Source organism: Piliocolobus tephrosceles, chromosome 20, assembly GCF_002776525.5.
Source record: "Piliocolobus tephrosceles isolate RC106 chromosome 20, ASM277652v3, whole genome shotgun sequence".
NCBI lineage: Eukaryota > Metazoa > Chordata > Mammalia > Primates > Cercopithecidae > Piliocolobus > Piliocolobus tephrosceles.
This window is the reverse complement of record NC_045453.1, coordinates 16,024,454-16,036,062: the sequence shown is the minus strand read 5'-3', so window position 1 is coordinate 16,036,062 and position 11,609 is coordinate 16,024,454. Positions and strand designations below refer to the sequence as shown.

At 53.0% G+C, this 11,609-nt stretch overlaps 1 protein-coding gene across 2 annotated transcripts in view; it reads left to right on the top strand.

Annotated features, from left to right (window-relative positions):
• The first annotated feature begins 10,350 nt into the window (after positions 1–10,350).
• PTPRT (protein tyrosine phosphatase receptor type T) overlaps positions 10,351–11,609 on the top strand; it is a 1,114,757-nt gene continuing 1,113,498 nt past the window's right edge. For both annotated transcript variants that reach the window (XM_023227953.2, XM_023227952.2), the window contains exon 1: positions 10,351–10,438. In XM_023227953.2, coding sequence (XP_023083721.1) covers positions 10,351–10,438 — 88 coding nt within the window. The remainder of the gene's footprint in view (positions 10,439–11,609) is intronic.

Below are 11,609 nucleotides of genomic sequence, written 5' to 3'. Positions count from 1 at the left end.
TTGAGGGTAACATGCTTTGGTACAGAGGAGAAGGAGGTTGTGTAAAAATCACAGGGTTAGGCCGTGCATGGTGGCTCACACCTGTAATCCCGGCACTTTGGGAGGCCGAGGTGGGTGGATCCCTTGAGGCCAGGAGCTTAAGACCAGCCTGGCCAACATGGCGAAGCCCCTTCTTTACTGAAAGTACAAAAACTAGCCGGGTGTCGTGCTGCGTGCCTGTAATCCCAGCTACTCGGGAAACTGAGGCATGAGACTCGCTTGAACCCAGGAGGCGGAGGTTGCAGTGACCCTGTCTCAACAACAACAAAAATCACAGGGTCTATCTGGGTATGGGGAGGTTAGAATGAGTGTCAGATGGAGAGGATGAGGATGTAGGGAAAGAGCAGGCCCCAGGTGACTGGTTAAGTCTCTAGACCACTTATTAAAGGGATTTATAAAAGAGCTAGACCAGTGCCACCAGACTGCCCAAGATTATTTGGAGAAGATTCCTCTTCCTCACTCCATTTAGTCTTCATGGAACTGTCATTTATGGCTGTCATCCTCGATTCAGAGAGGTGGACAAAAGACCTAGGCTGGCCGATTATGGTGACACTCCTTCCCCCTGCCAATATCCCTGGTCAAATTGATTCATTCAGGAAATAGAATGTGAACCCAATCACCCAATAAATATCTTTACTGGGTTTTTGTGGATAGTGTGGTGGGGTGTTGCAGAAGGTCTCATTTTATATTGAAGGTGGTAAGCTGTGAGACCTCTGTATGGAGCTGTCACTGGCCGGTTTCTTTGACTACCCACAGAGAGAAGCCCAGCTGAGATAGAGACAGAGACAGATAGAGACAGAGATAGACAGGGAAAGAGAGGGGTCCCACGCCATCATTTGAGCACCTAGATCCAGCTTTGCCTGAAGGTGCGCACGAACTGCTCAGCTAAATAAGCCACTGGGTTCCTCTTTTCATTTAAGCTTGTTTGGGTTGGGTGTCTGTCAGTCATTCATAAGAAAAAGAGTCTTGCCGAAAATATCAGGATTGTCTGTGTTCCCAGCTCAGTATTTATCCTTTAAGCCCTTATAGGTGTCTGAGACACAGAATGGGCAAGATACCTTGGAGTTGTGCCTGGAGGCTCTCAACTTTCCTTGTCGCTGACACTGCATTAGCCATTCACAAACTCTTGCATGCCCGAGAATCACTTGGGGTGCCTGTTAGAAATGCAAATTCCCAAGCCTCAACCTCCAGAGATGCTGATTCAGCTCCATGCATAATGAACAAACAGCCCTGTTCTGGTGCAGGTGTGGTCCCTGGCCCCACATTGAGAAGTATGTCGGCCACTCCCAGCACACCCTCTTCAGTAGCGTGGGTACCATGTGCAGGGATCCCCTAAGGTGAGCAAGTGTGTGTGGGGGGGTATCTTTAGGAGAGTATATTAGGTTATAAGGGCGGGTGGATAGAGCTCTGTGTAGCGGTTCCCCCCAAAACTTCTTAGATGACTTATATTTCACCTCCCTACGGGTGGGGAGAACTCTGAGGAGTCCTTGCAGTGTTCTTGGTAGAAATAATTGGGGAAGATTTAAAAATACTGTTGCTTGGGACCTACTCAAATAAATCAGTGGCTGAGGGTGGGGTCCCAGGTGATTCTTATATGCAGCGGGGTTGAGAACCACTCAGCAGGAATCCAGGAACAGACGGGCTCTGGGGTCTCTCCTGAAGGCCCTCTTGCCAGCCCAAATTTTCTTTGTACATCATTGCAGGGATGAAGTGTAGAGAGCAGAATTCTGTTACTATCAGGGAGTGGTTGTTACGGTGGGTGGAAGATCTCTAGGTGCTTATCAAAATACAATAAGATAAATCAATGAAAATAAAATGACAATTGCATGCCATAACACAAAGTAGCAAACATAAGTAAATAATATTAATAAGAGAGGGCTATGCAGAAAAACATCATGAAAGTATATTAAGAACCAAGAATTCTAATTAAGCCAACTCTGTAAACCAGAGGTCTGAAGAAAGTTTGCAGAAGGTTCTATAAACATGAGGCATTCTTTCTGTATCATTTCTGCTTCAAGTCTCTTGGTGCCTTTTCTTTCTGAGAGGTTGGCATCTGGGACTCAGGCCTCGCTAGAAGAGGCTCAGGGCCATGGGCAGACAGGCCACTACAGCCTCTGGGGACTTTACCATGGTTTCTCCCTGCCGTGGTCAGCCCTGTTACTGCTTTGAGCCCCCAGGCCAGGTGCTTCTGGCAGTCTGACTAGAGGACAGGTTCTGCATTGGCCTGGACAGAACCACCCAGTTATGACCTTTTGTGAGATTCAGTCTGTTAAAAAGGACACATTTCCGGGCTCTTCCCTGAAGTATTGGGTTTATCAGTCTGGGGTACGTGCGTTATCAACAAGAGCTCCTGGTGGTTCTCAGGACCAGACACAGTGGGGAAGCACCACCCCATCATCTCATCCTGCACACCCGAGAGCCTTGCTGGGGTCTTGCTCATGAGTTGGTTTCCCCATAGATCTCGATGAATTGGGTCACTGTCCCTTCTGTTTGATAACAGCTCGTGCAGAATGTGTATGGCCCTGGCAGGCAAATTTGGCCCTAGTCTTAACCAGTATGTATAGAGTGCTTGCTGTATGCCATGCTGGGTTGGCTTTGGGGACGTGAGGGTGCGTAAGACAGTACTGGCATCCTTCAATGCTGTCACCCTGGTGGAGAAGGCAGATCTGCAGATGGTTCCAATAAGGATGGAATTCACTAATTCTTCATCCAGCCCACTACAGTCCAGGCCACGGATCCTGCCCAAAGCTGAGCCTTGAAGGATAAGGATTTAGATGCTTGGATAAGGAAGGATGCTGCTTTTGAATTTGGCATTCCAGAGAGAGGAAGCTAATGGGCAGAGGCCCAGAGGGAGGTAATGGACAGTTGTCATGTGCGGCTTGGAGTTCAGGGTAAATGGAGTACGTAGGAAATGAAATGAGAGAACAGAGAGCATTGCACTTAGGTCTCAGCTTCGCCTCTTGAACTTGCAGACTCTTTCAGATATCTGAGTATTTGCCAAGGCTGTTCCAGCCAGCTGGAATGCCCTTCGTTTCTTCTCTACCTGGGAAGACTTCCCTTTGGTGAGGGGTGGTCCAAGGTGAGTTAGGGAGGGATGGGCTTAGAAAAGCAGGCTGGGCCGGGCATGGTGGTCACACCTGTAATCCCAGCACTTTGGGAGGCTGAGGTGGGCGGATTGCCTGAAGCCAGGAGTTCAAGGCTTGCCTGGCCAACATGGCAAAGCCCCTTCTTTACTGAAAGTACAAAAACTAGCCGGGCGTCGTGGTGCGTGCCTGTAATCCCAGCTACTTGGGAAACTGAGGCATGAGAATTGCTTGAACCCAGGAGGTGGAGGTTGCAGTGAGCTGAGATCGCACCATTGCACTCCAGCCTGGGTGAAAGAAAGAGCAAGGCTGTCTCAAACAAACAAACAAACAAAAAAGGCAGGCTGGGCCCAGCCAGTGGAGAGTCTTGTTGGTTGTGGTAGGGACTGTGGACTTCATGCTGAGGGCAGTGGGGGCATTAGTGAAGGGTTTAAAGCTGGCGAGCAACAGGTTGTGGAGTGACTGTCTCCTTGAACAACCACTCTGGCTGCTGTGTGTGGAGAGGGTTTGGGAGGGACAAGACTTCAGGCAGTTAAGAAGCTAAGTCAGAGCTAAGGTTGCTGCAGTGGGGTGGGGAGAAGCAACAGGTTCACAAACATTCTGGAATCTGGAATCTGAGTTGGGAGTCAGGGACCAAGAGAAGGGCTGAAGGCCTTTTTTTTTTTTTTTTTTGTATTTTTTTTGAGATGTAGTCTCGCTCTGCCAGCAGGCTGCAGTGCAGTGGTGCGATCTTGGCTCACTGCAACCTCTGACTCCCTGGTTGAAGCGGTTCTCCTGCCTCAGCCTCCCGAGTAGCTGGGATTACATGCATGCTCCATCACGCCCAGCTAATTTTTGGATTTTTAGTAGAGACAGGATTTCACCATGTTGGCCAGGATGGTCTCGATCTCCTGACCTCAGGTGATCCACCCACCTTGGCCTCCTAAAATGCTGGGATTACAGGCATGAGCCACTGCACCCGGCCAAGGCTGAAGGTCTTGCGGGGACCTCAGTGCTCTAAAAAGGCATGTGCTCAACTTCTGGGCACCAAGCTGTTGCAATAGTGGCTTTTTGCCTGCTTCCTCAGAGAAGCCACTTTGCTGGAAGCAAGGAATAAAGCCTGGGGCCGTATCTCAATCATGTTTGACGTCCATTATTCAAACCCTGACACTAACACCACCCTGTCCCCAGTGTGCTTGGGTGACCTCTCAGTGAGGGCGGACTGTGGGCTCCTTGCAGATGGGGCCACTTTATCTTAACATCCCCACTGCCCAGCAATGAGGTCAGGTGTCAGAAGTGCAAACACCTGTGATGGGTATGTGCCATCCATCACTTAGCTTTTTAAAAAAAATTAACAGAAACAGCTGTTTGGCAGACGCCACTTGGGTGAGATGCAGTGCTGGCATTAAATCCAGGGCACCTCAGACATTGACGTCTACTTGGCAACAATTTGGACCATGTGCTGGTATTTGGCCCAAGAAAGAAGCAGCTGGCCTTCGGTGCCATGCTGTTGTCCAGGTGTCTATACAGTTGGCCTAGAGTCAAGGCTGGAGTGGTCTGGTGAATCTAAGACTTGGAAGTGGGAAGAAAGGAAGGGAAATGGGCTCTTGAGTGGGCCAGCCCTATACCAGGCGTGTTCACATCCATTAACTCACTTAATTCCCACTCAGCTCAGCGAGGTGGGAATAATCACCCAATTTCACAGATGGGGAAACAGATTTGGAGAGGGAAAGTGACGAGTTTGTGGTCACTTGGATGGTAAATGGAGGTGTGGAGAATGCAGGCAGGTGCAAGGCCTCCCCGGAAGAGGGAAATTATAAAAATGGAGCATGGCTGAGAAGAGGAGCTAGGTGCTATGGGCCTGAAAATCTATCAGAAGAGGAATGGGAGGGGTTTTAAGAAATTGAGAACGCTTACCTGGAGCACACCCAATCTCCAAACGAAGGTCATCTGGAAGGGTGGCCAGGCTCTTACTTCCCCAGGAGGCAGATCCAACTTTGGAGGGAGAAATTATAGATTGGCAGTATCGGTAAAGCATCAGGGAAATCTTTCTAACCACAAGGACCTCAAACTGGAAATGGATTCGTTATGAAGTCCTGCTTTTGAACGGAGAAATGTTATTGGATAATACATGCTTTATTTATTTTTTTTTAACAGAAAAAATGGTTGGATCAATGAGGTTAAACCTGAAAATACTTAAGATTTCTAAGTTGCATTTGGGTTATTTATATTTGCACATCTTGACAGACAGCATTAATGCATATTAATATTCCTGCCATCAAAACATTACTCAAACCAGAACTACTGGTTCTGAAAGCATCTGCGGTGTGTGCACACTCTGTTAATAGAAAGGTTAACTTGTATTTTTGAATTATTGATGGTTGCTTGTTACTAATTTCTTTTTCCTCAGAAAGGAGGAAATTATTAATGAAGAGATCATTGCCAATGTGTCTGACATCTATTAATGGTTTCATCTTGCAACCAGATTAAAAGAGACAGCTGGTCCCTGAATTTATGTGTGGAGGCAGCTCCAAATGTGCTGACAATTCCGTGGGAGGGCGGGGCCGACGGCAGTGGGGCCTGAGCACAGCGCCGGTGGCTGGTACAGGGTCCTCCCCTGGTTGGCACGGCCTCCGTGGAACGGCTGTCAAAGGTTTTGCTGCCGAGGGACCAGGCAACAGATGGGCTATCACTCTTTTGGCATCTTTCCAAACTCTTGTTACCCACGGGAGCCCATTTATACCCTCACCGTACCAGTCACTTGTTGATGTGTGCTCTGTGTTTTGGAACACTGGTTTCTAACTTGAACATGGAACAGAATCACCTGGAAGGCTGGTGAAATGAGAGCCCAGGCCCCACCTCCAGCGTTTCTGATTCAGCCTGCCTGGGGTGGGGCCCAAGAACTTGTATTTCTAACACCTTCCCAGGTGAGGCTGATACTATTGGTCCAGAAACCACACTCTGAAAATGAGTTTTAGATCAATAATTGTCAAATTGTGCTGTAAGACTTTCTCTAAAGAAAGGGTTGGCAAACTTTCTATAAAGGACAAGACAGTAAATATTTTAAGATTTGTGGGCCAGACGATCTTTGTCACAATCAATCACCTCTGCTGCTACAGTTCAGAGAGCAGCCACAGGCAATATGTAAATGAATACATGGGTTTGTGTTTCCATAAAACTTTATAAAAATAGACAGTGGTCCAGATTTGGCCCATGGGTGGAGTTTGCTAACCTCTGTTCTACAGCAGTGCTGTCCAGTAGAACTTTCTGCAAAAAGCAGCCATAGGCAGTATGTAAATGAATAAGCATGGATGTGGCACAATAAAACTTTATTTTAAAAAAATAGGCAGTGGGCCAGATGTGGCAGAGGTTTGGTGACCTCTGTGTTGGAGCAGCACTAATAGAATTCTCCATGATGTTGGAAATGTTCTGTATCTACACTGTCTGATACAGCAGCCACTGGCCACCTGTGGCTACTGAGTACTTGAAATGTGGTGTGGCCAAGCACGGAAATTCTCAGTTTTAAGTTTAAACGGCTAGTGGCTATCAGTGCCACAGCAAGAAGACAGAGGATGCAATGGAGCAGCCACTCCCAGCACAGGAAGTGACCCTTCCCGCCTTCCTACACGGACACTGCCCTTCTTGAGGCTCATGTGTAAGATGGGGATCAAACAATAGCTACATCACTGGACTTTCATCACTGGACTTTATTTGATACTTCAAACATAGAATACACTCTACTAGATATATGGTTGAGAGATCTCATTAGTAAGGCACGTGGCCCCAGCAGGTGTCTTCCCCCGGTGCTGTGCTCCCCACTGGAGGGCTGACCACTGGGGGCGAGGCAGGGCTGGGGAGATGGGGACCAGCTCTGGGGTCGTTACCCCTTTCTGTTTACACATTGTAAGCTACATGATGGTAATGACCATGTCTATTGTTTAGGCTGTAAACCACAGCCCTGAGATCGCTGACACACATCAAAAGGCCAGCATACTTGTTGAAAGGATGCCCCAAGTTTCAGGTTTCCCCTAAAACTGCTTGTCAGAGAGATCTGTAGCTGAAATGTCTGGACACTCCTATCTTGGTTCCTGCCAGAGCTGAAAGGGAAGCCACTAGGCAGATATGGAAACTGACGCACAGAAAGGTCTTGCCAAAGGTTTCATGGGGTTAAGGACAGAGTCTGAAGATAAGAGGCCTACTGACTGAGCATAACTAAGAGAGTTTGTAGGGCAGAATGCCATCTCTTACAAAGCTCACCCTGCCTCCTTCCTTCAGCACTGATGCGATGCTGGGCACAGCCCCGAGCCAAGCAAATCTGTGGTCATGTCCCAGCTCCCTGGGCTGATGGGGTCAGACGGGAAAGAGGGCTCCCTGTGCAGGAGGGTGGGAGACGATGCTATCACTTTCCATGAGTTCCCTCCCTTGAGAAGTCAGCTAGCTGGAAGCTTTGTGTAAGGCCTCTTTAGCCCTGTGCCAGCCCTCTCTCTCCACCCCCAAACCCTCATCTCCTAGCAGCCCCGTGGTAAGTGTCCAGGTTCCCTTTGGCAACTCAAGTCTCGTAGAACAGATGAAGAGGAGATAAACAATATTCCCACAATGTAAAAAGCACCATCACAGTGACCTGTGCTGGGGAACATGCCTTGAGCAGGAAGGGCCTGCTGGCCAAAGTTCCAAAGAGAAGCCCTAAGGGCCAGTGTGAATTTCCCAGGGAGGTGATGCAGTGCAGGGCTTCCAGGCAGAGGGACTGGCCGGTGCAAAAGCCTGGTGGTGCTATGGGTGCCAGAGCCTGGCCGGGCAGCAGGTGGCAGCACGTGCTACTGAAGGAGAGGGGGCAGTTTCTCGGGGGTGGAGGGAGGTTCAGAAAGCACAGAGGTCACAGTTCATGACCATGGTGCACCTGGGCAGGTAAGTGCTGGTGCGGGATGAGGTCCCACTCCACCAGCTCAGTGACCACTGAAATTTTTTTTTTTTTTAATTTTTAAAATTTTTTTCTTTTTTTCCCTTGGGGCCACATGAACCCCATTCAGAGCTGGGGCATTTGCCTGCAGTGATATCACATCCCTGAAGCAGGGGTGCAGGGGGGCACCAAAGGGCGTGTGCTCTGAGGATGCTTAACTGCTATTTTACAGTTTTCCAGAAAGCTTGAGAGAGGGGATGAATTGGCAGGAGTCCAGGAAAGTCGCGGCAAGTTACAAGTGTGACACCAAGCTCTTTAGTGCCTTAGAAATCTCCTCCCCCACCTGGGTCATCCCCTGGGATCAGCCATGACTGGGGTTGCTTGTGGCGGTCTTGGGCCAGGCTTCTGCTTGGAGGCTTCCTAACTGCTGTCTGCCCAAGGCAGGGTTCTAGTGAGTGAGTGAGGGAGCAAACAGCAGGCCGCTCAGCTCTCAGCAGAAGGGATCTTTCCATTCCAGTTGTCCCCGAGGGCTATGCATTGTGGTGTCCCCAGAGAACAGCACAGAGTAAGGCACACAATTAAGCGCACCATAAATATTGGTAGAATTATTCATCTCCAAGGCAACTTGTAAAAGGTTCACCTCCCAGGCCACCCCCCACAGGCCTGCGGAATTCCACTCTCCCCAGCAGGGGTCTGGGAAGCAGGACTTGGAGAAAATTTCCTGGTAGTTCTTTGACCAGGCAAGTGTGGGAGGCACTGGTTGGTCCAACAGGCTAGTCCAGCTTTTGAAAGTGGTCACGGTCATGGTGGTGGTGGTGGGAGTCGGGGTCCGAAGAGGGGTGGAAGAATTTGCCTGGGATTGTAAGTGTTGGGTAGGAGGAGTAATTGGGTTTCCATTCAAGGGAACTGTTCCACTCTACCTGGTGGGGTCTGGGGACTGACAGAGTGAGGCCCTGTGTTCTCTGCCATGGCAACTTGGGTCCAGAGCCTGGGGCTCCCCACTTTTGGAAACCCTGCCATGCTTGATTTTCACAATTCCCCTACAGTCTCCCCAGTCCCCGGCACCCCAGCAAGGATGGGGGTGGGGGGCCGGGCTGACACAGAAGCAGGAGGGCTTTGGCCAGGTAGCAAAGTGTTCCCAAAGTGTGAATTCCGTAAGCATTTCTGGGTGTCCCTGCCCCTGGCTTTTACATCTCAGACCCCCAGCCAAGTCTCAGGTACCAGCTGCCTCCCAGGACAGCAGCGAGCCAGGCTGCGGGCTGCGGGCTGTGGGCTGTGGACTGCGGGCTGCGAGGGACACCGCCAGCGCGGATCTGTGGTTTTAGGCTTTCAGCCCCAACCAGGTCTTTGTTAAGACCGAGAAGACAAGGGAAAAAGCTACATGGTTCCGTCTCCCTAGAAAAGGAAAGGGAAGGCTGCCAGAGAAAAATTGCGGGGGGTGGAGGGGATGTCTCATGCCCCGTCTGCGCCCCCTTCCTCGTGGTAGTGGGGACAAGAGAAATGTGGGTGAACAAGAAGGTGGGGTGGGCGGCTAATTGAGGGGGGCGGCGATTGTGGCGCGGTCAGCGATGCGCCCAGAAGAGTGTGAGTGGGTTGTGTGTGTGTGTGCGCGCGCGCGCTCTTAGATGAAATTCTCATCTCAGGGTGTGCCCGAGACCCTGGCCAGCAGCCGCCTGCCACAGCTTTGGGCAGACGCCCCCACCCGCTTTCGCAATTCACCTGGCCCCTTATCTTGAGTTGTGAGGGTTGCTCCCTTCCTCCCTCCCTCCTCTCGCCACCGAACCCCCATTCACCTGTTCCCCAACCCGAGTTCAAACGGCTGCTCCCGCTCCCTCCTCCCCGCACCGCCCCCGTACCTGCGCCCCCACAGGGCAGACGATGCTTGGCTGCGCAGCACGGCGCGGGGCGAAGAGGCGAAGACCCTACCGGGCGTGTGGGTGCGGGGGTGATGTGTGGACGCGCGTGACTATGCCAGCGGCCCGAGCTGGTCGGCCCCGGAGAGGGTGTGCGGGGGAGCCCGCGTGTGCCAGCCGCGGGCGTGTGCCAGGCGCGGGCGTGCGCGCGAGGGTGTGTGCACGGCCGAGGCGGAGCGCCCGGGCGGGCGGCGGCGACGGCGGCGGCGTTAGGACTCGGGGGACACCGCCCCCCGCTCCCCGCGTCCCGCCCCCGCCCAGCCTCCCGCCTCAGTTCGCGCCGCGCCTCGGTTCGGAGCGCAGCGGCGCCGGCTCCGGGAGCCCGAGCGGAGCCAGCCGCGCTCACAGCCAGCGGCCGCACCGGCGATGCGGGGCCGCCCCGCGCCCGCCCCAGTCCGGGCCCCAGCGGGAAGGGGCTGAGCCACCCGCCGCCGCCCGGATGGCGAGCCTCGCCGCGCTCGCCCTCAGCCTGCTCCTGAGGCTGCAGCTGCCGCCGCTGCCCGGCGCCCGGGCTCAGAGCGCCGCAGGTGAGTGCGCCCGCTCGGCTCCCCTGGGCTCCCCGCGCCCTCCCGGATGCGCGCGGGCTCCCAGCCGCGGGGCCCTGGGAGGAGAAAGTTGCGCGGGCTCGCGGGGGCGCGGGTCCCCATGGCTGGAACCCGGGTCTCAGCCTGCAGGCGCGGGAAGCCGTGTCCCTGCGCGCCCCGGCCAGCGAGCCTGGCCCCTCGCGTCTCTCGGCAGCCCGCGTTTGGCGAAGTTCGCAGCTTCACTTTCCTGCCGGTCCCCCGGGCTGGAGTAACTTTCCGCGGTTGTTGCGAATATTTCCACTTGCTGCCTCCCACTTGTCGGAATCTGCCACTTGAGTGTTTGGGGCGGCGAGATGAGGAGCGGCACCGACGCCCAGGGTGGAGCGTTCCCTCCCGGGCAGCGCGCGCTTTTAGTGGGGAGGACAGGTCCCCAGCAGGCCGAGGCTGCCGGGGCAGCGGCTTTTCTTTTCTCCTTGGAGATACAGGAAGCTCCACATTTGCTCTGAACACGCTGCTCCCCTAGTCAAGCCGCTGAAGGCACCCGTGGGGATGTTTGCGTTGATGACCGAGAGCAATGCCTCCGCCCTACCCGCTGGCTTTTCTCCGAGGTAGCTGGGCGCCCGTGTTAAGGCCCTTGGAGGGGAGTGGATTTGACCCGTGTGCGCGTCTGCTCCTGAAAAGTTCGGGGGACTCATATTTGGGTTTGGTCCCGGGAAGGAGGTGAGCAGAGGTAGTTCCCCAGAGTAGGGGGAGCGGGGTGGGGGTGGGGGTGGTGCCCTGCCGTGCTCCTAAAGGCAAGTTGGCGGGTGCTGGAGGGCACCACAGTCCAGGGTCTTAAACATCACCAAGCCCCCCGCAGGCAGCTTCCAGCCCCCAACCCCCCCCCTCAAGTGTAGCGGCGGAGGGAAGAAGAGAAGGGAGGGAGTGCTGCAGGTGTACTTCCAAGTTCAAAATCACCTTAAAGTTTCTTAGCACCGATTGCTTTTGGTGTAACTACGCCGGGCTGAGGTGGCTGGGATCACGGGAACAGGCTGAGATCAGCCCGTGGGACGCAGGAACAGGCTCGTTTTGGATCGCTAAGCAACAGCTGTGTCCATTTATTATCTCACCGAAAGAAGGAAAGGAAGCAAGAGAAAAAGAACGAACCTGTGCGGAAGTACCGCGTGTTTGCACA